The sequence below is a fragment of the Apiospora aurea genome, assembly GCF_038362705.1.
Source record: "Apiospora aurea strain CBS 24483 chromosome Unknown utg000002l_segment0_segment0, whole genome shotgun sequence".
Lineage (NCBI taxonomy): Eukaryota > Fungi > Ascomycota > Sordariomycetes > Amphisphaeriales > Apiosporaceae > Apiospora > Apiospora aurea.
In genome coordinates this window covers 4062629-4086575 of record NW_027117389.1, presented here as the reverse complement: position 1 = coordinate 4086575, position 23947 = coordinate 4062629, and the positions used below count along the sequence as shown (strand labels likewise).

The window sequence follows — 23947 nt, the reverse complement described above, 5'->3', positions numbered from 1 at the left end:
GGAAGTTTACTTTGGATGAGTCTAGGGAGAAACATACCTTGTCAACCTAATCTGGATATTACCACGTCGTGTCGACTAACGAAAGTAATGGTATCTGGATGCCAGGCCTAAGCTTATGTTGGTTGACATGAACATTAATATATTAAGTCTAAAGTTTACTCAAGGCTGCATATACGAAGACCCAGACTCTGCAGAAGAAATTCAAAAGTTCTTCATCATATGGTCAGCCTGCGAACCTTATGTTCTTGGTGCATGCATAGGGTTGGACGAAAAGGGTTTCTGGTTAGATCTCACCAATTGTATCGGCCGAGGGAAGGAACGTAGGTATAATCAAAGGGCCGAGTGTCTCAGATATCGCTTCGGAAAAATAAATTTGTTGGCATTTTAATGACTAATGCTCGTCCTGAAAGGCGCAAATGACATGACCCATCCCACGCTGGGTCAATTGGCCGAGGTAGCTGTCCGGCTGCCGCTCTGTACCAGAATTCGCAAGATGTCTTACTCACCGCAGAACGTTAATTTAGTACTCGATGGCTATGGTCAGATGTTGGTAACAATATTCACGCAAATCAGTCTATGTTTTTATATGGATGATGCGTCGCAGACACCAGCGATAATCCAAACGTTGCAGAGAGGTCTCGAGCGTCTGGCCGACTCTTTCCCATGGTTGGCGGGCCAAGTCGTTTGCGAAGTCGCTGCTGAGGGTGTTACGGGCGTCTTCAACATCAAGCCCCTCGAGAGGACCCCTCGGTTAGCTGTGAAGGATCTGACGAAGGACTCTGCAATCCCATCATTGGAGGATCTGCGAGCCACAGGCTATCCGATGAACTGCCTGGATGAAGACTTGGTCGCACCCCGGAGGACCAGCTCGGGACGCCCTGGGGAGACCACAGCAGAGGTCTTTCAGCTGCAAGTGAGCATCATCACTGGCGGCCTCATCCTCACATTCCTTGGTCAGCACCAATGCATGGACGGAGTCGGACAAGGGCAAGTGATGCACTTGCTGTCAAAGGCCTGCCGAGGGGAGGCATTTACCGAAGATGAATTGAGGTCGGGGAACCGCGACCTTGCCGATACGATACCCTTGCTTGACGACACCGTCTGGACTCCCGGCGCAGAACTCAGATACAACAGAGTCGAACCAATTCCTGCTGGCAATGCGCGAGAGCCAAAGCCGACCGGCGTGTGGTGCCATTTCAGTTTCCCCAATGAATCCCTACTTGCCCTCAAACAAATGGCCACTCAGGGTTTACCAACCACAACACCATACATATCCACGGACGACGCCCTCAGCGCCTTCGTATGGCAATCAATTATGCGCGCTCGGCTTCCGAGGCTGCAAGAAGACTCGCCAGTGCTCTTCGCTCGCTCGGTCGATATTCGTCATCACGTAGGAATATCGGCAACGTATCCGGGCTTCGCGCAGTGCACGACATATCACGACAAGTTCTCGGCCCGTCAGCTCGTGGAAAGCCCTCTCGGCGCCATCGCCGCTGATCTTCGAGCGGCCATCGCGACCGAGACGTCGACACTGGCTTACGACGCCCGATCCCTCGCGACGCTGATGGACCGCACGCCCGACAAGTCCACGGTGAGCCTCCTGGGCGGCGGCTTCGACATGACCCGCGACGTCATGCTCAACTCGTGGGCCAACCAGGACGCGTACCACCTCGACTTCGGGCTCGGGATCGGGTGTCCAGAAGCGGTACGACGGCCGCGCTTCGACGCGTTTCAAGGGCTGGTGTATTTGATGCCAAAGCGGCCCGATGGCGAAATTGGTGTCGCTGTGTGCTTGAGCGTGGAAGACATGGAGAGACTGAAAGGATATGGCGAGTTCATGGAATTCGCTAGACTTGTGGGGTAGACCTGAGTTCCGCAGAGAGTTCGAATGGATGGATCAATGGAGTTTCAACAGACTACCAATAGGATATTGTCGCAGTAGGATGGAGACAGGGGGTCGCTCCTTGACGCGCCTAGCGCGCTACGCTAGACATCTCATTTGTGTATTTATTAGCAGCGTAGTACCTTTCTCTTTTGTCCTTTCTTTCTTTCCTTTAGATAGCACTTTATCAACCATCTGACGCTCTCTGCCGTGCGACAGATATGGGTTTTAGGGCTAGACAGGTTCAACACATACGTTTCCAGCTAAAAGGGGGTTGCTGAGGGACATCGAATTTGGGTTAGAGACGCAAGTCAAAATAAACCTCCCCTGGTGATAAGTCACAGAATAAATATTCCGAGGATGATATTATCAATATTTGCATCATGTCCATTCCAAAACCGTGGCTGCCTTCAAACGTCTCATGATTAAATCAAGTCAATTGCCGAAGATGCATATTTCACGGGCCGAATGGCTTGTTTGGTGTAGCAAAGAGGTGGGTGAATGTGGTGCGCGGAACACAACTCAGCTGCTCCAATCAGATTCGTTTACGCCTCGGTACTCTATTTCGGATGACCTACCTGCATGGCTATATTGGCTTGTGGTGCATTTTCTGCATGGCTCGTTACATTGTGAGAGAAAATGATCAGATTTACATGCTTGGCAGTTGGAGATGCAGCAGGCACGCGCACAAGAGTCGACATGCTCGGGCAGGTCATATTGCACATATAGGGAGTCTCGTAACCGTTACTTGCCACCATATTGCCATCATTGCATAGCTTTAACTCATGTATTGTCACGACCACAAGTCTAGACCGTTGTGTACTGGACGCTTAGCTCAAGCAGTGGATGCTGAGGTATAATACCTCATTGGCGCAACGTTTGACTTTATTGCACGTGTCAACGCCGGCGCCACACTCCAAGTGAGTTCAGACTGAATCACCCCCTTAACCTTGAAGTTTCAATTCAGCTGCCCGAGCTACGTTTCTAGAGCGGCAGTAGCCCAAATGTCACTCACGACTGACAGAACTCAGTGTCAACCCCACTTCTGGATCATCAGCCACCTAACCTCGGCGCCCCCCTATCCAGTCCATCATGGTCCTGGTTATGCGATCCAGGGATGGACAAGAGAATGAACATTCGCCTACGATTTTGGCACCTCTTTCTTGCAGTCATATCTCTTTCGATGGCACTACTACATGGTGTATCAGTGAATCCCTTTGGGCAGGCCTACGACCCGGAGGACACGGACACCAGCGACGAATTCACCACCTCGCTGACCGAGTACATGGTTACGATGTTCTTTCGCTTTAAGCAGTGGAATTACACGAAATCATAGGTGAGGAGAGCTTTTGACTAGAGATGAGGCCCAGTGGTTGCACCGTTGTATATGAGCATTCTTGTCACCTTTGGAAGGATGCGCTACCGCGCCCGACTTATCTACTTAGCTTCATATTATAAGATTGATGCATGGAATCGGTACAAGGTCTAGTCCGGTAGGACGACCTGTCAAAGGGGCAGTAGGGCCTGGGGCCCGAGCTAGGCATCTAGTAGCACGAGCTAATAAGAAGGATTGGTCAGCGGCCCAATCACGAACGACCCAAGCCGCAGTGTAGGAGCTAGTGATAAGGAGAAGCGGGCTGACTATTCCTCCATCCATCGGCGGGTCGGCGCATAAACGCATGAAACATAAGCTTACTTCAAGCCACCAATGTCGGGGAGCGGAGGTTAAGCTGACCCCTGATGCCGGAGCAAGGGACGGGATGGGAACTGCGCTAAGCCAATTAGATGCCGAACTACTCGAAGTTGGGTATTACTATATCATTTAAACCTTATTGAAATTGAGTTCTAATATATCGTACACGTTCCAAACTCAGCTAGCGAGGGCTTCCTTCATATCTCCGCCTTCTCGAGGCGTATGTAGCACTGCTTGGGCTCCAGCGCAAACCTCTGCACCGCTTCCTTGCCACTCAGCTCCGCCGGCGTAGGCAGCAGCTGGAAGTGCCACACAATAAGGGCAAACTGCATCTTGAGCGTCAGCATCGCCAGCTTCCTCCCAAAACAGCCGCGCGGCCCCAATCCAAACGCCAGCTGAGGCCCCGCCTGGGGATCGAACGTCCCATCCTCCTTCAGCCAGCGCTCCGGTCGGAACGCCGAGACGTCCGCGTCGTCCCAGGTGCCCGTCAGCGACTTGCCCTCGGCGCGCCGGGCGCCGACGCTGCGGTCCGCGTCGCCGAGCCGGAGGTTGGGTTTGAGGTAGCCTGCCCCGTTGGCCATCAGGAAGACGTTGGTGCCCTTGGGGATGTGCCGGCCCAGGACCGTGGTGTCCTGCTGGGCCTCGCGGACCACGAAGGCGATGGTGTTGGCGTGGCGGAGGATCTCCTCGACGGCCGCGTCGAGGTACGGGATCGGCGTCTTGATCAGCTCCTCGTAGGTAGGAGCACGGCCCTCGCGCGCCGCGGCCGTGTACCCGGCACGTAGCGCCGCACGGAGCTTGTCTTGTTTGTCCTGAGCTTCGGTCAGGAACTTGACGCCCCACGCTACGGCCGTCGCCGAGGTGTCGTGCCCCGCCATCATGAAGCCGAAGAATTCGTCGGCGATGGCGCGCTTGTAGTAGTCGGGGGGCGCCCCTCCTTGTCGGCGACCTCCTTCTCGCGCATCAGCACCGAGTGCAGCGCGCTCTGGGACTGGGTGACCCCTTGGCTGATGAACTGCTCCGACTCGCGCACCTTGGCGCGGATGTACTCGTCCTTGACCGCGGTCGCCTTGACCATGTAGGGGAGCTTGCGCAGGACCCAGGACGTCAGGACGGGCGCCGGGGAGAGCTGGGTGTCGGTGACGGAGTTGGCGAGCGTCAGGACGGAGGAGAAGAGGAGGGGCACCTTGCCTTCGGGGAAGGGGACGGGTTCGTCCGGGTTGCTGGGCAGCTCCGGGGTCCATTGCTCGACGGCTTCGAGGCGTTGGATGGTGTTGCTGTCGGCCTCTGGCAGGCCGAAGGAGGAGGCAAAGATGCCGTCTAATGCGGCGTAGGTGACGTCGTGATGTGCGGAGAAGGGGCGGCCTTTGGTGATCTCGCACTTGGCTTGCCAGACTTTGATGAGGGTCAAGATACTCTTGTACATCTCCGGGGCGCTGACGGTGGTGATGAATGTGGGCGCCATGAGGTGGTTGATGAGGTTCCTGTTGTTCTTGAAACGCGAATCGCTAGACAGGAACTGGATGTGTTGCTCGGGCAGGATACCGCCGATGAGCTCGCCAAAGAAGCCGCTCCGGTCGAACTCCTTGGTGCGCCGCAAGAGGATGTCCTGCGACTCGAGGGGGTCGGTCAGGACGACCCAGGGCAGCGAGCCGGGCTTGACAAAGGCCTGCACGATGGGACTCTGGTGCCGCTCGGTGAGGGAGGTGAGCCAGCCGAAGACCTGGCCCGTCTTCATGACGAAGCCCATCATCTCGGGGACGTCGCCGAACAGCTTCGCGGCGCCGTCGCGGTTGTACGGGATACCGGCGAGCGGCTTCGGCCGGATCGCGCCCGATCCCAGGTAGGCCGCCACCGCAATCGCGATCAGGAGCAGAGCGCCCTCCGTGGACGAAAAGACGGCGCCCATTGTGTCAGTGTGTCTATACGTGTGTATGTGTGTAACTCCCGAGATTCGCTGCCGGCACAATCACACAAGGGAACAAGTACCAACTGCCGAGCAGTTGGAAAAGTGAGAAATGACTAGCAAGTCGTGTTGGCTTTGATTTGATTTAGCTGTTTCGTAGACAGGCAAAGAATCAAACCTGACTTCTACTGGTGCAACGCTGCTCTGCGTGTCGTGGAGCGTTCGGGGTTCGCATTGGAGGGTAGAAAAGAAAGGTGCGAAACGCGTGTCTTCGCTCGACTGTCTCTCCCTCTTTTGCTCCCTCCAGTTCGTGCGAGGTACCCTTCTCTCCGGGGGCAATTACCTGTCCGATTACCCCCCCCCAACGCTTGCTGAGGCCCTGGGCCCTGGAGAGAAACAGCAAGGGAACCTATCGCATCTTGGCAGAAGTGCAGGCACGGCTGCAGGCGATGTATTGCATTCTGTAAAACGTTCGCGAAATCGTATGTTATCGCAGGCAGGGGGAAAAGTATGCCACGCCGCGGCGCAGCTTGGCCCCGTGTATCGAGTAGGGGTTGTTTGCTGTGCCGTGCTCGTGTATCGATCCTACATAGGTGCGCCTTGTATCTCGTGCGAGGGGAGGGTCGCAACGAGCCAGGGGGCTTGTCCAGGATTTGTCAACGGCCGGATCTGATTCGTGGGGAGTGCATCGCGTCAGATTCGATTCCCGGGGAACAGGGGCCGCCCGCCGGACCGCAATGGAGACTCCCCCACCCCCCACCCACTGAAATGTGACGGACAGAAATAGAGGCCATGATAGGCGGAAATGCTTCGACGTGGATCTCTTGGACCCGTAGTTCGTCTGCAATCCGTTCTTAGAACAGTCATGTAACAGGGAAATCAGTTCCCTTGTCGCTCGCTGCAAATACCGCAAAAGTGACAGACGACGGAAGAGGAGAAGATAAGCTGGCACACCAAACAAACAACGCAGGGCTCCAAGCAAGGAACCACACTGTCCGGTATTGGGTGTTGGTCATGTGCGTTTGAGCGCTTGCCCGCATGTGTCGGGCCTGCATCTATGCCAGGCAAACGAGCTGCCGTTTATTAAGATCTTGCATGAACTCATATTACATGCATCTCGAGTCCCCGCAGAAGGAAATATGCTGCATGGCGCGGACGTTTTCTTACCTTGGCAACTTGATGATATGTCGCAGCCGGCACGTTCCTTGGTTCGCATCGTTGCCAATGGAACGCTGGCTATGTATGTCTGCCGTCTTCGGAAAACCACAGCCGTCTTCTTCAGATTGTTGCAGGCCGTTTGCCAGGACTAGTATAGATAACAGTGACTGCTGCTCCAGTTTCCCCTGACTCCTCTCATGCGCTCGCCATCCGCGCTCCCCTCCGACTTCCTAGAGACCGGCTTCTCGAGTCCCCGAAACCCCAGCGCTGCGATCTCTTTAGCTGCTCTTCGTTCTTTTTGGCGCCAAGGCTGTTACTTCTTTTTTATTTCTTCGTGTAAAAATGGCCGAAGACTCCAACGTCATGGCCATGACGGTCTCCATGATTGTCTGCGGTGTGGCCACCTTGCTTTTCATGAGTGCGCGGTTCGCCGCCAAGGCCCTCGTGCGGTCCAAGCTGGGGATCGATGACTACGTCTTGGCTCTCTCCTGGGTATGTCTTGAACGCTGCGCTTTGTCACCATGATGGCCTCGCCTCGGCCTGCCCTACCTCCTTGCCCGTCGTGTAGGGGTGGTAGTAAAGCTAACGAACACGGTGGGGGGAAACAACAGTTCCTTTTCGTCGTCTTCATCGTCCTCTCCATCTACACGACAGGCTACGGGCTGGGCTCCCACTTGGACGCCAGTTTCGACATGACCAAGCTCCCCACGCTCTTGTTTCTGCTCCCGATCGGGCAGTTCTTCGCCGTGGTCGCGGTCGCGGTCTCCAAGTCCTCCTTCATCATCACGCTGCTCCGACTGGTGGAGGTTACGTGGCACAAAGCGGCCTTGTGGTTCATGTTGGTCACCATTCTTCTGTCCATGGGAAGCATCTCCATCGTCCAGTTCTACCAATGCGCCACCCCCGAGCAGCACAACTGCGTCCCGAGCGACTCGGTTGTTGGCCTCGGAGTTTTCGCAGCCGGATACTCGGCCGTCATGGATTTGGTCCTGACTGCTTTCCCGAGCGTGGTCATCTGGGGGCTGCAGATGAAGACGCGCGAGAAGATAGGTATCATCCTGTCCATGAGCTTAGGTCTGGTGCAAGTGCTTCCCGATATACATCCTTTTCGGACCCCAGTTGACTAACCCTATAACTAGCGCTGGTGTCGTCGGCCTCTACAAGACCTCGACTATCCCCTACGTCTCCCGCAGTGCCGACTTCGCCTACGGCACCTCCATCGTCCTGATCTGGCTGGTGGCCGAAGTGAGCGCGACCATCGTCGCGGCCTCGATCCCCTTCTACCGCCCCTTCTTCCGGCGCAACAAGTCCAGCGGCGACCACAGCGGCCGCGGCGGCGGCAACAACCCCCGGACCCAGTCGTCGTCGTCCTACTCCCTGGGCAACCGCAAGCGGGCCCGCGGCGGCGGCCACAGCATGCTCGACAGCGGCGTCGACCACAAGGGCGCGTCGGAGGAGGACGCCCGCAGTAACGACAACGGCAGCGACAAGTGCATTGTCGGGAACGACACTCGCATCATCCGACAGACTAACATTTCGGTCAACTATCTGACGGACGAGGAGGCGAATTACCCAAGAGGACTAGAGCATCGCGACCAGTTCTAGGGGAACAATGGGCTTGGCTATGTATTATGATAACCATGTACTTCTACTGCTACCTGGCTGGTATAACTACGTGTAGCTTCTTCCTGTATCAACATCTCCGTAAAATATCAATGCTACAAATCCGAGTATATCACAGTTTGCAATCCAACCTGACTACATTATTCGCAACTGCAACGAAACAGCCTGGGCCTTTCGTTGGATCGAGCGGCAATAAGGCAAAGCTCGATCTTAGCGCTAAGATGATCATGGGGCCCTCCACGGCGGTTTGTCTAGGAAAAGTAGGTTCGTGCCGCCACCGCCCCTGATTGAGTATGCTTACCCGGTCGACCCCCAGTCAGGCTAACCCACTCGGAAACAGGGTCAGCGACAGCTGCTAGCCGGGCACGTCAGCTTCTGTGGGGTCAGACCCCTGACAAGGCCTTCATCCTTTACCCACCTCTTGGAGGTAAGTCCTCACTCAGTCAACCACCTTATCCGCTTGCCACCGGCCTTAGGAACTAGTAAGCTGTCCAAGTTGGCTAGCACATTTCGAGGGTGAAATTTGGCATTACCAATACCCAACTTCCAGGTGACTCTCTAGCAATGTCGAACGTGCATCTCTAGCCGGTGGAGGACCCCGTTCCTGGCTTGACATATTTCTGAGAACTGATAGAACAGACTCCGTCTGTATCGGCCACCAAGCAAAATTCAACACGGGCACTGGCTAGAACAAAACCAGCATGAAGTTTCGAAACCAACGCCGTCTGTATAGACGGTCCCTAGTCTTACACAATTCCAAGTCCCACACAGAAGCCGTGCGTTTGCCCCGGCTCCATCTATCCTGCCCTACTATTAATATTACACAGCTTGGTTGCTAGCACCAACTATGTTGCAGTCGCCTGAAAACTACACATTAGAGGTTTCTTCTCCCAAAGAATAAACGCCCTCTGCCCGTCCCACCCCCGACTCTCCGGCCTGAGCTTCAGGTCGAAGTTGAACAGGACGCGCGCCATCACGTACCGCATCTCGTGCATGGCGAGGTTGCGGCCAAGGCAGTCCCGGGGCCCGTACGCGAACGGCTGGCAGCTCTCGCGCCGATCGTTCTCGTAGTACGGGGCGAGGGAGTCGCCGCCGCCCGACAACCAGCGCTCCGGCGCGAACGTGTCCGGGTCCGCGAAGTTGAGCGGGCTGCGGTACGTCGCGTAGTGGTGCACGGAGACGCGCGTGCCGGACGCGACCCATTGGCCGCGGATGGTCAGCCCCGCTTCGGTGACTACGCGTGGGACGCCCACGGGGACGGGCGGGTAGAGTCGGAGGGCTTCCTGGATGCCTGTGTCAGGGTGTTGTCTTGTTAGCCATGCTCTACTGAGTGATCTGACTTGGTGGCTTTGGAGATGCGTACAAGCATTTAGATACTCGATACCGGCGGTGCTCTGGAGAGTGATCTCATCCTCGTGTTTGAAGAGGGAGTGGATCTGGTTCTTCAGGATTTCCAGCTTCTCGGGGTTTGACAGAAGATGGTAAGTCAAGCCGGAGAGAGTGGAACCTATATCCACGATTGTCAGCTTTCAGTGTGTGTGTGTGTGGAGCTATGTCTGCGAGTAAGCTGCATATGTACGTACCTGAGGTCTCGCTGCCGGCCAACATAAAGACGTCCGCATGGCAGTACATCTCCTCCAGGCTGAGCTGCTGGTCTCCCTTGGCCGCCAAGACCATGCTCCAGATGTCGGGCTTCTCGGCGGGGCCCCGCTCGAGCCGCAGATCGACCCGGTCGGCGGAGTGCTTGAAGTGGTTGTACTTCATGTCCTTGACGAACCGGGGCTCGAGCCGTTTGAATAGGGAGTGCAGCCAAGGGTAGTACTGGATGATCTGGGCCACGGGGGTGACCTTGATCGAGTCGAAGACGGCCTCGACCCAGGGCGAGTACTTGAGGCCCTGGAGCAGGCCCAGGGGCAGGCCGAAGGTGAGGTCGCCCATGAAGTCGAACGTGGTGAATTGGAACATCCTCACCATGTCGACGGGTCTGCCCGCGTTGGCAACTTCGCCTAGTTTTCTGACTAACAGATCGACATGCTTGCGCAGGACTGGCTCGTTGCTCTTCAAGGCGCGCTCCGAGAAGGCAGGCGCGAAGAGCTTACGGAAGCGTCGGTGGTGCTCGTGAGCAGGCGCACTGTTGATGCCATATATACCTTCCCCAGTATCTCATTAGCAACATGCCCATTGCTACTAGTATAGCATGACGGAGTGAATTGCATTGCTTACCATTGGCGGGCTCGACAAACCACTCCCGGGCCTTGGGGAGCTCTCTTCCCCCTTTCTCGTGGCCGTGGATGGCCTTCCACTCGACGCCCCCTGGTCAATGAAGCTCAGGTCGTTGGGGCTGTACCGAACCACCGGGCCGTACTTGGTATGCAGGCTGTGCATCCAGAGCACTTGATCTCCAGTGAGACAGGCAATCCAGAAGGGGATCCGGCTCGCTCGCGTCCAGACCGGGCCTGGATAGCTTGCCAACGGATGCAGGGTCAACAAGTAGATGATGGTGCTGATTATGTAAACGAAAATGAAAAAGATTGTGCTCAGGCAGATAGTGCCGAGGCCACTATGGCCTAGATTCGGTAGCTCCATGTTGCTTGGCGTTGTGGTAATAGACGGGACGTAGCTATGTCAAACGATGGGACGAATCCAACGGCCTTTGGCAGTGATATTATTAATTACCGTCGAGGCCAGGTCCGGGGCTTGTTGGTACTTATGTCCTATCGAGATGCGACCAAAAAAGAAACGACATCGACTTGGATGAGTCTCGCGGTCACTTGTGAGCTCGCTGGCGCGACCTCTTCAGCCTGCGCATCACCAATCATAAGTTCGGCGATGAGTGCCCTCGACTCGGTAGTCTGACAAAACAACGGATGGGACTCCATTACCGGCAAGTATCGCGACACCACTTGTTCGTCAAAGGACAGGGGTTGCGAGTCTCTCTGATATTTGATCAATTAACAAGCACATGTTCAGATCGGGAGCGCGTTGCGATAGTTTCGGGGTCGTATCGCTCGCTTTTGGAGGTCTCTTTGCCCAGTTACGAAACCATTTTGCCGCGAGAACAAAACCTCGAGCGGGGAGCTATGTTGTTTTGTGCGAAACATTGCTGGCTAGGGACATGGATTCGGTACGGGGCCGACTGCCCGTCGATCAGGGACCCCTTGCTAGCCTCGGGTCTCCTTCTATCTTGGGTCAACGATTCCTCTCGGTGGCGCGAGTCAAGCAAGCGCTCCGCTACGCTGGGACTATGATGCGTCGTACGCTTTGGTAAATATGACCAAATGCAGCTCAGCTATTGTTGGGTTCAGCTTTCTCTCGATGCAACGCCGACGTTTGCTTTTCGTGTCGACCCCGAGCCCTATTGTCTAGACCTGAGACGCACAACCCCCACGACAGGTTCGAGACGAAAGATCTCTCGAACCCCAGTCCTTTGCGGAGCCCGCAGTGTGGGAACGGTACCCGTGATATATGCGATGCACCAATGATCTCTCCGATCCGGCCTGCAAGCCGCTGGATAGATCCGATCATATCTGAGCACACTCGGTCGGCATTGGTACCTCCAGTAAAGAAAGAAAAATGAGAATAAAAATCGTTCCTGTCATGTTGTAACATGTTCTATAATGATGGATCACACCATTTAGTTTCTTGGAAGGCTTCGGGCTTATGATACATACCTATTGCCTCCACAAGACACATGTGATTAGCAACAAACATTACATGCCGCGGACATTTCACAGACTGCCGTGATTGTTATTCCTTCTTAATGCGGAACAAACCGGTTATCAAGCCCTCCGCCGGGAAAACAAATGTGAGTCGAGATCGAAACTGCAGCGCCTGGCCCACAGGCGTCCACGCACACCACCCAACTTGAAGGAGTGTCAGAAAAAGAACTCGGTGGCAATGTGCTGGTCGTGGGCCCACGTCTTTATCAAGGCTGAGTCGCCCACCGTAGTTTGACCAAGTTTGCACATGCAGCACAGGCCCTTTTCTCAAACATGTATTTCCACAAAGTCGAAATGAACGACCCAAACAAGATCCGCCTGCCCGACCTCGAGACCCTTTGGAAGTGGCCACGGCAGGTCAGCCCTCATTTGGCCGAGGTCGACGAGGAGTGCCTCGAGTGGAGCGCCAGCTTCAGCGCGTTCGACGCCGAAACCCATAGACTGGTCCACGACAAGGGCAAGCTGAGCAAGTCCACCCCTTAACCCTTCCCACTACGTAAATGTCGTTTTGTCGCTGCTTGCTTACATTGGCCCACGGTCATCAGATCTTTTAGCGGGGATGTGCTATTCTCGGATGACGAAAGGTGAGACGGCTCCCCCTTTTCTCCATCACATCTTGTTGCAATGCTGACTTGGCTGTGCATACTCCCAGAACAAGTCAGATCTGGGTGTGATATCATGCACCTATTCTTCATGTTCGATGAATACTCGGACAAGTCGGGACCAGAGGAAGTATGGGAGCAAGCACGGGTCCAGATGGATGCCTTCGCGAACCCACACAGCCCAAGACCCGTTGGGGAGTGGGTTGGAGGCGAGTTTACACGACAGTGAGTCGGCCACATCATATCGCCCAATAGCTGTTCGAGGAGAGGCGGTACTAAAAAGTGCGAGCCCATCAGGTTTTGGAACCGCCTGCCACGAGACGCCACGCCGACCTTCAAGAGGCGTTTCCTGGCGACATGGCTGGACTATGTCGAGTCGGTCGCACAACAGGCCGAGCTCAGGTCGCAGTCGCGCATCGTGGACTTGGCGGCTTACTTCCCCATCCGGCGGCACACATCCGGCGCGCCTTCGACGATAGCAATGTACGAGATGGACCTCGACATCCCCGATGCGGTGCGGCGTCATAAGGTCATCGTCGAGATGGAGACACTGGCCGTTGATCTCATAGTTATTGCCAACGTGCGTTCCTTCTCCTATTTCCCTCCCCCTACACCCCGCTCGACACTCAATTTTCACGATGCGTTATGATCCAATTGCTAACTCTTTGCTTCTAGGACGTACTCTCGTACAACAAGGAGCAAGCGGCAGGCGACGACGAGCACAACATCATCACCATCATAATGCAGCAGTTCGGCCTGGGCGTGCAGGACGCCTTCGACTACGCCGGGGAGCTGAACAGGAGGAAGATGAAGCGGTTCTACGCCCTCTACCGCCGGCTGCCGCGGTGGATGGGCCCCGTCGGCCTCGACGTGCAAAAGCTCGTCGACGGTATGGCCCAGTGCGTCAGCGGGGTCATGCACTGGAGCTACGAGAGCGAGCGATACTTTGGAAAGCGCGGGATGGACATCAAGGAGTCGCGCACGTTGAGCCTCTTGCCCAAGGTTTATGGGGATGGGGACGGGCCGACCGGGTCGGTGCAGATAGACGATGGCAGGTTATGAGTTAGAAGGCGTTTTGCTTGTTGTCTTTATAGTATTATACAGTTCACACATGCTGCTAGTCAAACTGGTAAATAGTAAACCCCTTGAGCTGATTACTTGGTTGTTTACGACCGTTGATCAAATTGATGCCAGTAGTGCAGCCTTGCCATGTTTGCCGGTGTGATTTGATGACCAAGGAAAAGGCTTTGTACCAAGCCAAATATAAATATATATATCATGGATTGAGCTGAAACCATTTCGGCTCGACTTCGCCTATCTTGACGTCAGAGTACGCTACGGGATAACGAGACAGGCGTCTTCTGGCTAATCATAAACCCATCTTATTAGTTGGTATGTAACCTCTCTAGAGAGTCGGTATCTTGGAGGTTCATTGTCCGCTGGTTCTATTCTTGACGTCCCACATATGCTCGATCTCGGCCACATCTTTACTATCAACGTAGGCGACCTCGTGTTGCTTGAATGCCATCTCGGCGATCGCGGTCAACGTCGGATGCCAAACCCGAAAGGCATACTGCAAAGCCGGCTTTCCGTCGCGGTTCAGATACGGCTCGCTGCTCACTTGCGGCACGACAGGCTCCGACGAAGAAATCGGTGATTCACGCTCGGGACGGTCCAGTCCCTTGGCCATGTGCCCATGTATCAGAAGCGCCTTTCGGACCGCGTTGGCCGGGCTTGTGTCATCGTTAGCACCCACTTGTGAAATGCCGCGCCGACTGTAGGAGACAACGTCCTGCCAAAGGGGATCCGTGGAGAGCATCTCGATTCTGTTCCCGCCGTCCTCCATATTGGTGATGTACACCGCGGGCACCACGAGCCGGATCAGAAGGTAGCCCGCGGCGGGGTCGTTCTTCTTGTGCCACCCGAGGCCGTGGAGCGCGACGTCGCGCTGGGGCGTGAAATACGCGGCCCCAAAGTGTGTAAAGTCGCGCGCACCGGTCTTCCCTACACACTGCCAATTATTGACCTTCCAGGAGACGGGGTTCAGCGCGAGGCCGCTGTGGCGGTGGAACGCCTGGCTCGTCCACAGGGCCAAAGTGCCTGTCTTCTCGGCTTGCGCCATGGACCAGACGCTGGTCTTTGGGCCGCGGCCGAGCTTCTGGTCGGCGGTGTGCTTGCCCGCGGACCGCTCGTACGATCTCTCGCGCGAGAAACGCCGGATCTCCACGAGCGTGTGCTTGCGGTGCTCGAAGAAGTACTGCACCCAATACTTGCACGTGTTGGTCAGCCGGACGTCTTTGTAATGGGGGTCCATGAGGTTTCTCCGGAAGTCCTCGTTGACCCCGATCTTACTGAGGAGCTCGTGCCAATGCCGGTCGTCCGAGGAGTCCGTGTCTTTCGTGGGTTCTGTATTTTTGATATGCTCGGCCGCATCATCCTGCACGCTTTCGACATCCTTGCGCTCCTGATCTTTGTCTTCGTCCCACTCTTTCCAGAGCTTCTCTGCGATCGCGTCGTCGAGACCGAGATAGCACAAGCAGACGCTGGACTCGAAGTACTCGGGGATGAGCACGAACGGGTCGTATTGAGCTTTTTCAGCCTTTTTCCTGTTGGGGCTACGGTGAGTTATGAACTAGTCTGACACTGAAGGGGCAGTTGCTCACAAATTCTGGGTCTCGTTTTCGAACTCCCGGAGTGATCCGGGACAGAGCCTCCTCTTGTGCACCATAACATAGCCAGGGTGTGCTGGCGACCGGCGGAGGTCCTGCTCTTTGGCCAGGGAAGCCTGGTCGTCTTCGTCGATGATCGGCGTCTTCTCCATGGTAACTAAGCGAGGGTGTTGCCAGAATTCGACTAAGCAATCAGGGGAAGCAACTACCAGAACCAAATTTTGATTGACTTGGAGAATCAGACCAAGACGAAAATATTGTCCGTCACCAATCCGTGTCTGACAGTGGCTTCGCCAATCGGAAATCTAGAGCGTGATAACTCTTATCTAACGTCCCAGCCACCCGGGAACATAGAAACTCTCGCGAACTTAAGATATTACGGAGCTGAAGCATAAATTCATCAACAATGTGGTAAAGGAGGGGTACATATCCCAGTGGATCCCGACGGCCAAAGAACAGGCTGCAGACTCCGTTGGTAAGCCGTAATCATTCAGACGCAGCCAGTATAGTTTATGTGAAGAATGGTCCAGTGGTTGAGGTTTCAGGGCTACTTGAATCTAATATATCTGCCTGTGGGGTTGAGCCATCTATCTCTAGTTTACAGATCTAAGTTAGGATCTACACATTGTCTTTAACGAGTAGACTTCTGGTTTACTCCCACCCAACTCGGAACGACGCGCTTCAGAAATTTCATGAACTTGAAGAACCCCACCGCGTATTCCACATTGCCAGCCTTATCGGTGACTCTCTCAGGGAAGGCAATGCCAGCACCGAAAAGTCCGGGGACCGGCTGCCCAGTCGCGCGGTCCACGAAGCCGCCCGTGATGTTGTCAAACTCAATCTCCGTCTCCATATCCGGCAACTCGTTCTTGGAAAAGCCCACGGCCTGGACGATGTGGTCGCACTGGGGAAGCTCGCGCAGGAAGGCCGCCTTCTCCTGCTCCGCCCCGCCGGAGCAGTCGACGCGCGTGATGATCTCGCCCGCGCCGCTCTTAGCAAGCTGGTCGCCCTCGAGGTATTGCCGGCCGAACTCAGCGGCGAGACCCTTCAGGCCGGTGTTGTCGTAGAGGATCCAGCCGTCCATGTACTTGGCGTACTTGAGCTCCTTGTGCCGGGTGAACCAGCGCACGCGCAGCTGGGGGTGCGAGTCCCGGCTCAGATCGAGCAGGTTCCTCAGGACGAGGATTGCGCTGTGGGAAGCGCCGATCACGCCGACACAAATGGGGCGGTCTTTGGGCAGGGTGTTTTTGAGAACGGAGGGCTTGAGCACATCGTCAAGACCAAGGGTCTTGGGTGTTTCTGCTGCGGGCGTGGGTAGCTTGACGGTCGCCGGATGTGAGCCGGTGCAGTATACCACGAGGGGCGCCACAAGTCGCTGCGCTGGCGTGGACTGGGACTCCTTCCCTTGAATCGTCATGACCCATCCCGACGGAGATTTGCCGCGGGAGGCTTTCACGACAGCCCCTTTTAACCCGGACACCTGACTGTCGCGAAGCAGCCCATCCGAGAGCGTTTGTAACATATCTCCCGCATGGTGAAGGGAGCATGTCGACTTGGGTTCGAGAGCCGCCAGCTTGGTCAAGCCGTTCGGCTCCGAGACAGCCTGAGCAGCCCGTCGGAAGGACTCGAAGCCCTTGCCGTAGTCGAGGAAGGTCTGCGCGATGGTGTTGCTGGGCACCTCACGGTAGCAGGCGTTGATGCGCCCGCCTTTGAAGTCGGGGTCCACCCAGGCTATCCTGCTGCCGTGGCCCAGGGTGTCCAGGAGACTGCCGGTGACGGCGATGCCGGAGGCTCCGGCGCCAACCACGACGGCGGAATACTGCTCTGTATCCGTGGGTTGCTTGCCGTTGTCGGTAACCAAAGTACGAATGGCAAAGGGCGCCGCGCGGGAAGTCTGAAGTTGCGAGTAAAGCGGCCGACCAGCTCCTAACGCGAAGCACCGGGTAGGTCCCTGTTGGACGAGAGGCTTCATCCACTTTCCGACGCGCACCCGGCTTTTGTTGAAGACATCAATATTGGCCGACATCTTGGCTCTGTATATCTTTGACCAGATGTTCAATTCGAGGTGTGGCGAGGCAACTGCGTTCGCATCCGAGCCTCGGAGTTAATTGCCCACAGTGGGCCGGAGAAAGCGAGGGATTTCTGTTTCGTTGTTGGATGTTGCCGCTAAGCTTCGGTCGGGCCATGGGATGAAAGTATTTTCAGATGTGTGTCAAGGTTCATGCGATGCCAGGCTGGATAACCTTTTAGAGTTCACGACACCATTGGACGGTTGATGGCGCATTAAAGCTCTACTTGCGCCATAGACTGGACTGCGCGATGGTGTCATAGCCGAGATTGTTATCGCAATTGCGCTACACGTGATCCTCGGAGTTTGCGGAGATAGTCGCATAAAGCGTACGTATCTTAGTGGAGACCCCCTTTTTCCTACATCGAAAGCCCCCCTGAGCTTAGGCGCTGTGGTATTCATCGCTGTAATAAGCGCAAGAAGTGCAACAGATTGGTGCTTATAGTCTATAATTAATCCGGAATATCTACAAGGCGTTTTGGCGCCCAGAGACTCCAAAGCTTTCTCTTTTCGGTGGCCACGTTTTGTAGTTTATGAAGCCAGGCTAGGAACCCTTATGAGCAGGCTATGATTCACGTACAATCTGCGTCCTGGACAGAGCCACAGATGCCCATAGTTTAGCATATGTCGATGAGGGGTACCTTACGACGCATGTCTGCATGGCTGGCTCTTACACCTGACTTGCAGATCATGGGAGGGGGGTATTGATTTGGCGGCAGGCCAGGAAGGGAACTTACTTCGTAGCACAGATCTCACCCGATGAGGTTTGACAATCGGTCTAAGTCAAACAGGCGGCCAGCCGTCTTTGAGTTCTGTGGCTTGCTAGATAATGAATTGGATTGTCTCTGAATACAGTATCACAAAACGCAAGATCGGTTCAACAAAGCCTGCAGCTCTGACATCAGCTTACTTGCTCCTTGGGTATAATGATGTATGCCGTTCTTGAAGAAAAGAAACTGAATCCATCATTAATTTTCTCCTTGGAACTTTGGAGTGGTCATCCGCTCGTCAACCAAGTGGTAGAGTCCCTCAAAGCGGCCGCACTCAACCTGACTTTCTACTGAGGCGAACTGGCTAATCATCCTAGGTCTTTGGTGATGGCCAAAAAAGATCTACAGGGAACATATTGGTATCATACGGTTCTACAGATAGCTAGCAAAAGGGGACTGGGGTGAGATGTACAGTATCACGAGTGGCAACAGATTCGCTCCACGGAAATGACTGTTTCAGTTCCCCATCTTTGAAAACCGCTTAAGGTCTGAAGCCACTGCTGTAGTCCGGACTGGGGATTTACTATATATTCCCATTTTTATCATGAAAACTTTGTAGGTCTTTCTTCATAATCAGCATTCATCCGCTTCTGCTTCACCCAAGTCCGCAGATTCACGTTCAAACATCATATCCAGAACCACAGTTGTCACAAACACCCAATACTCGTCCGCAGGAATGTATCTCAGCCGCTTCGCCTTTATAGCCGCCCTCGCCATGCTGACCGGTACCGGACTGGCCTGCCAGTGCTTCACCGACGGGAAGCCCGACGATGCGCGTACCAAGACCTGCTGCCGCGAGCAGGACGGCACATTCATCAAGCCTGGCCAATGCCAGGTCAGTTCCATCTCCGAGCACCTCAAGGAGTTCCGCGCCTGCTGTGGTGGGCATTCCGATTGCGACTTCCCATCTGAGGAGTAAGGATGATACGGGTGAAACTATGGACACTCGTTGAGGGGGGGAGGTTGCTGGGGCTCCTCACAGATACTTGGAACACCACAATACTCTTATTCTCTGTTTCCAACTGGGGTCTCTCGTTTAATGCTACCATTACAACTGGTTGTGCCAGAGAAAAGTCTTCAAAATCAGAAATTGGTGCATAGTTGAAGTTGGAGGCGATTGGGAGCGATGCAAGGGTACTTTTTAGTTTTGCAGCTCACTCAACTCAATCATTTTCTACACCATCCAAACTCTTCCACATGGTCCTTGGCAAGTTACGAAACAAACGTCCGCACATAATGCTTTTAGTTGCACTATCAGCAACCCGCAGAAGGGTTCACCACTTTGATGGACATTGAGAAGGATAAAGTAGCCAGCGTCTGAATTTTGTAAATATCTAATGAACGACGTGTGAAAGAAGTATCTCTACGGTTTGGGATCCCAGCTGTCTCCCCACGTTGGTTGATGTTGGATCTTCCCAAGCAAGGGAGCTGCCAGGACCCAGCCGTATCTTGCTCTCTCTTCAACCACTCTTCCTTCCAACAAGCCAATCTTTGCCCGAACACGGAGGCTGTGGATAAACAGTACTAGCCAGTAATTCAACGTCGAATGTTGTTCAGGTGAATTGGCGAGTTGCCAATCTTACCATCTCAGCTCCGTTGCGGAAGCACAGGTATGCATTTGCTTGAGCAGCTTAGCACCTGGCAGCGCCATCGTTGGTGCCATGGCAGGAGCTGGAATGACAGTCCTGGATCTCGGTCCACTTGCCACCCTTGCACTGGACCTGTTCATCGTAGATAAGGGGGCAATGGTCAGCGAACAATGTTACACACAAGGCGGGCAGCTGGATTGGATGGGCTGGGTTTTCTCATCAAAGACGTACAACACCAGTGCGGTCGCAGCCGCAGAAGTGGCGGTCCCCGTTGGAGGACTGGCAGGGGCTGTTGGTGCGGCGCTGGTCGCCGCCGTAGCCGGCGCCGCAGACGTCGCGAGCCTGGAGCTCGGGGACGGCCGAGGCGTTGACGACGACGGCGGCCATGACGGTGGCGAGGATGGTGGTGAACTGCATTTTGGAAGAGTTTGGGGGGGTTGGCTTGGTGTATTGTGTTGGGTGGGCTTGGAGAGAGTTGGTTTTGTCGAGGTAGTGTAGGAGATGTCTGATGAGGAGAGTGAGGATTAGGTCTCTCTTAGGGGAGATATCCTTTGGTATTTATATTCATAGATCCCCGGTTGATCCACCATTTCTGCTTAGGTGCCTCGGAGTGCCTTCCCTAACATCACGGCCTACCTGGCACAACAACCAATCAGTCATATTCTCCAATGATGATAGCGGCTTGCTCGGGAGAGGGCGGTGTTGATGAGAATCGGCACTTGATGTAATTGAGTTCTTTGTTTCTATTACTGTTCACTATAGAAAGTATCCAGCCAGGTGCCATGATCCTCTCTACACTGCGAGGTTAGCAGGGGCAGCGGCTCTCGCTAATGCAGAGATCGAAGATGTCAGCAATGCGAATCCTCCGGACCACGCGGGCACTTACTCGGTTAACGCAGATGTATTTTCATCAAATATTCACTCGCCTGCGGCGGCAGAGGGAGCAGCAACAGGTGAACTGGAGTTGGGCCAATGACCGTCGAGGACCGCTCTATACGAGGGCGGCAGTCGCAGATCACCGCGCCTCATGTCAGCCCGATACACGGCTGGCGGCATAGAGTGCCAGTATTGACTGACTGGAAGTTGTTGTGATCAGCGCTGCCATGTTGTCATTGAGTTGTGAGTTGTTGTGCTTACTGCAGTAGTGCGCCTCCATTATGCGACGCTTGGGTCGCATAGCCAGCATGGAGCATCCCGCGTCAAGCCAAGTTTACTACGCAGACGTTGCTTCTTATCTATATGCTTTCACTTATCCCAATAATAACGTTATTCTTCAAGCTGTTTAGTAGAGTACTTCAACTAATTTGAGCAAATAGCGACTGGAGAGGAAGTGGCTGTATGTATAGCAGCATGCTACTAGAGCACACTGATCGGTTCGTTGCATCCAGGCAGTTATTATGACCCTATACTGAATTCGCAAGTAAAGAAACAATGTTCATTACCATGCGACCATACCTAGAGTCCGTGTAGACAGGTAAAAAAGACACACTGGTCCCCCGCCTTGACTATATACAGGTGAACAACCGTTATTGGAAGGAATCTGTTACAGGAACAGAAAAAGAGGGTCTGTATAGTGGCGCTTGGCAGCTCGGGGCTGTATCGTTAAGAGACCAATCGCTTCCATTGCCAACCTTGCCGCGAACTGATGGCGTCTTCTAGTGCTTACGGCCAGATCGACTGGTTACCCAAATAGCTCCGGCTTAAGCATAAACTCTCGCACTGGTCAGTTGACTCGCGATGCATGGCTGTGAAGTGCTCATTGCCTCATACTGATGCTCCTGGTGCGTGGTGGCAGGCTCAAGATGATCCCGTACGAAAATAGCCATTCGGCCTAGGAGCGGCACACGAACGAATGAAGGTGCTAACCGGCCCGCTGGACAAGCTGAAATTTTCAACGGGCAACTGCTGCCGCCGTAAGCCCCATCGCAGGGCGTCTTGTCCACAGACGATCCGGTGCCTGGCAATCTGACGTGTTGCTCCAGCTCGGTTTTCTCTGGTTGGGTCGGACGGCAGCCCAGTACGTGTGCGACCATATGATTCTGACATTATTGGTTTCCTAATGAGACACTGCGTTAGCTCATCAAGCAGTGCAGTATTGCATGCAGCCGAGGCCCCGAAACAGCGCCTTAGCTTCCGTTGGAACTTCCACATAAGTCCTCGTCGTTGACTGGATGATCGGTTTGCAGATCACGATATACGTGCGTACTCCTCGTTGATCAGCCGTATGTAACTATGCATCGTGCAGTCACGCATACAAGTCTACTGATGAGAGCTGACAGTTGGTATTCTCGCATTTTCCCTCTCACATCATATAAGCATCGCTCCGTGCCCAGAGTACAAAACGAGCACTGCGAGCGTAGACCACCATGAGAACCCGTCCTACGCGAAAGTCGATCTTGTCACAGCCTTCATTATCTCTTCTCAAGGATGTACGCGAGTATGTATTGTCATACAAAGGTTCCTATGTGGCTATATGCAGTGTATTTTCAACTGCAGTTTGGTTTTCTGTTCTCGAGTGTTCCATGCTTGCTGTCCACGATCTCCCGATCGCCGGAAGAGCAGCGGCCAACGGTAAGGACCCATAAGCTAACCTCGTCCCGCAGCATGGTGGCTCGAGCGATACCTAACCCCGCTCGGACTCGGAATCCTTCGATATGCTCGTCTTGGATACGCCGTCTACTAATGTCTCATGGTCGGATGCGCGGTCAAGGGGAAGCGGAGAAGCCCCGTCCTGTGGCTAACTGCCGGCAACTAGCAAGAAACGCAATGCAATAGTCACTCCATATTGATAGGCGTTTTCTATACTTTCAAGCCTTGTCCAATACTTTGGGGTGGACCACCGGGAAAAAGATAATGACCTTGGCCTATAACATCAGACGAGGCGATAGTTACGGTAGGGTCGGAATGATTATATTCGTATAGAAACATTGGTTTTTCTGTCAATCGAACCAGACCGCCTGAGTAACAATACCCTGCCCCTTTTCTACTCAGTCTGCTGATGGACCCACCTGGTCCTTCCATTCACGCTGCAACATGGCAAAGGCTACGATATCATGCCATTCCTCGCCCATGAACACCGCCTCGCCCTGCCTCCTTTCCAAGCTGAAGCCGGGCTTTGCGTACAGCTTGACCGCCCTCTCGTTGTCAGGAGGCGCGGTGATTTCAACGCGGTGAAGGCCGGCCCACTTGAAGGCCCAGTCCAACGCCTATCGGAGCGCCTCGGCCCCGTAGCCCGTGCTCTGGTATGCCTTCGCGACCTGGATGGAGACGCGCGCCCGGCGCAGGTAGGTGGCCGTGCCGGAAGCGTATTTGTGCAAGGAGATGAGCCCGACGGGCGTCAGGCTCGAGTCGCTGTTCTTCGTTTCTCCACTTATCCCTTCCTTTGCGGCGGCGCTGTGGCCATGCGCTTCTCCGGGCACGCACACAGATGAGGAGCCCGAGCAGAAAGCCGGCCTATGCCGACTTTGCTCCCGGCATAGCTGGCCTTCCTGGCAGAGTCTGCTAGCAAAATGCAGAGCGATGGGCTACGTCTGACCACCACCGTAAGCGGCGCATCCGGATTGACGATGATGCTCTGCCTCATACGGAATGGCGTTACTTGGCAAAGGCAAGGTGCTTCGTGAGACAGCCTTATTTGAACAGTGCGTCATGGGATGTGTACAGAGGAAAGTTCAAGTCTGGGCTCCGAATGTGAAAGCCATGGCTTTACTGCCACACAGATAATTCTCCAAGCCATGCAAAAGCTGCCGGTGAGAAATGGGATGGAGGAAGCTTTGTTGGAGAGAAAGTTCAAAACACGTGACGATAAGATAACAGGGTTTCTGTTTTCTGGCAAGGGCAAGCACCCGCGGCCTGCCGGGAATGCCAAGCAGGAAGTGGGTTGGTAATCGATCATCAATCAAAATACTGCAAGCGTGCTGGCGCGTCCAGTTCCGGTTTCCCTGATGTTGTCGTCCAGTCTTGCGAAAATCCCGGATGGTCTCGAGTCAATTCCGCCCGAGCCTGTGTGAGCGACACGACTTTCTTCCTGATTTGTCCAGTGCATGCACCACTTCGCACCGCCGTGTGGGTGCATTGCCAGTTTAGCGCCCGATATGGCTCGATTTAGAACACACTTGGCTGCTTGGGCGCCTGGCCTCCGAAATGTGTCAATGTTTTTTTTTCTCTCTTTTTCCATGACGACAATATCGAGCACCACACCGCGCCGCTTCTGCCGGTCGCAAAACTTTTCAGCCTATGGGAGACGTTCGTGCGAAGAAAAATGATTA

The 23947-nt window shown here is 54.5% G+C and overlaps 11 protein-coding genes across 11 annotated transcripts; 5 read left to right on the top strand and 6 right to left on the bottom strand.

Annotated features, from left to right (window-relative positions):
• Window positions 1-493: 493 nt before the first annotated feature.
• On the top strand, window positions 494-1864 carry PG986_003631 (uncharacterized protein; the record flags this gene model as incomplete). Its single annotated transcript, XM_066839853.1, has 1 exon — window positions 494-1864. The coding sequence occupies one exon, from the start codon at window positions 494-496 to the stop codon at window positions 1862-1864; it is 1371 nt and encodes a 456-aa protein (XP_066704917.1).
• Window positions 1865-3772: 1908 nt separating this feature from the next.
• Window positions 3773-5484, bottom strand: PG986_003630 (uncharacterized protein; the record flags this gene model as incomplete). The annotated part of the gene is made up of 2 exons (XM_066839852.1): window positions 3773-4486; window positions 4525-5484. 2 exons carry the CDS (start codon window positions 5482-5484, stop codon window positions 3773-3775), a joined length of 1674 nt encoding a protein of 557 aa, XP_066704916.1.
• Window positions 5485-6981: 1497 nt separating this feature from the next.
• On the top strand, window positions 6982-8244 carry PG986_003629 (uncharacterized protein; the record flags this gene model as incomplete). Its single annotated transcript, XM_066839851.1, has 3 exons — window positions 6982-7131; window positions 7251-7718; window positions 7759-8244. 3 exons carry the CDS (start codon window positions 6982-6984, stop codon window positions 8242-8244), a joined length of 1104 nt encoding a protein of 367 aa, XP_066704915.1.
• Window positions 8245-9081: 837 nt separating this feature from the next.
• On the bottom strand, window positions 9082-10848 carry PG986_003628 (uncharacterized protein; the record flags this gene model as incomplete). The annotated part of the gene is made up of 6 exons (XM_066839850.1): window positions 9082-9122; window positions 9191-9553; window positions 9626-9769; window positions 9846-10412; window positions 10486-10564; window positions 10618-10848. 6 exons carry the CDS (start codon window positions 10846-10848, stop codon window positions 9082-9084), a joined length of 1425 nt encoding a protein of 474 aa, XP_066704914.1.
• Window positions 10849-12254: 1406 nt separating this feature from the next.
• Window positions 12255-12464, top strand: PG986_003627 (uncharacterized protein; the record flags this gene model as incomplete). The annotated part of the gene is made up of 1 exon (XM_066839849.1): window positions 12255-12464. One exon carries the CDS (start codon window positions 12255-12257, stop codon window positions 12462-12464), a length of 210 nt encoding a protein of 69 aa, XP_066704913.1.
• A 195-nt stretch (window positions 12465-12659) lies between these two features.
• Window positions 12660-13645, top strand: PG986_003626 (terpenoid synthase; the record flags this gene model as incomplete). The annotated part of the gene is made up of 3 exons (XM_066839848.1): window positions 12660-12808; window positions 12839-13163; window positions 13259-13645. The coding sequence occupies 3 exons, from the start codon at window positions 12660-12662 to the stop codon at window positions 13643-13645; spliced, it is 861 nt and encodes a 286-aa protein (XP_066704912.1).
• A 367-nt stretch (window positions 13646-14012) lies between these two features.
• PG986_003625 (uncharacterized protein) lies at window positions 14013-15404 on the bottom strand (the record flags this gene model as incomplete). The annotated part of the gene is made up of 2 exons (XM_066839847.1): window positions 14013-15198; window positions 15247-15404. 2 exons carry the CDS (start codon window positions 15402-15404, stop codon window positions 14013-14015), a joined length of 1344 nt encoding a protein of 447 aa, XP_066704911.1.
• Window positions 15405-15883: 479 nt separating this feature from the next.
• PG986_003624 (pyridine nucleotide-disulfide oxidoreductase-domain-containing protein) lies at window positions 15884-17278 on the bottom strand (the record flags this gene model as incomplete). Its single annotated transcript, XM_066839846.1, has 1 exon — window positions 15884-17278. One exon carries the CDS (start codon window positions 17276-17278, stop codon window positions 15884-15886), a length of 1395 nt encoding a protein of 464 aa, XP_066704910.1.
• A 1488-nt stretch (window positions 17279-18766) lies between these two features.
• PG986_003623 (uncharacterized protein) lies at window positions 18767-19009 on the top strand (the record flags this gene model as incomplete). Its single annotated transcript, XM_066839845.1, has 1 exon — window positions 18767-19009. The coding sequence occupies one exon, from the start codon at window positions 18767-18769 to the stop codon at window positions 19007-19009; it is 243 nt and encodes an 80-aa protein (XP_066704909.1).
• Window positions 19010-19721: 712 nt separating this feature from the next.
• PG986_003622 (uncharacterized protein) lies at window positions 19722-20096 on the bottom strand (the record flags this gene model as incomplete). Its single annotated transcript, XM_066839844.1, has 2 exons — window positions 19722-19811; window positions 19911-20096. The coding sequence occupies 2 exons, from the start codon at window positions 20094-20096 to the stop codon at window positions 19722-19724; spliced, it is 276 nt and encodes a 91-aa protein (XP_066704908.1).
• A 2789-nt stretch (window positions 20097-22885) lies between these two features.
• PG986_003621 (uncharacterized protein) lies at window positions 22886-23156 on the bottom strand (the record flags this gene model as incomplete). The annotated part of the gene is given in 2 exon segments (XM_066839843.1): window positions 22886-23132; window positions 23143-23156. 2 exon segments carry the CDS (start codon window positions 23154-23156, stop codon window positions 22886-22888), a joined length of 261 nt encoding a protein of 86 aa, XP_066704907.1.
• Window positions 23157-23947: the final 791 nt, after the last annotated feature.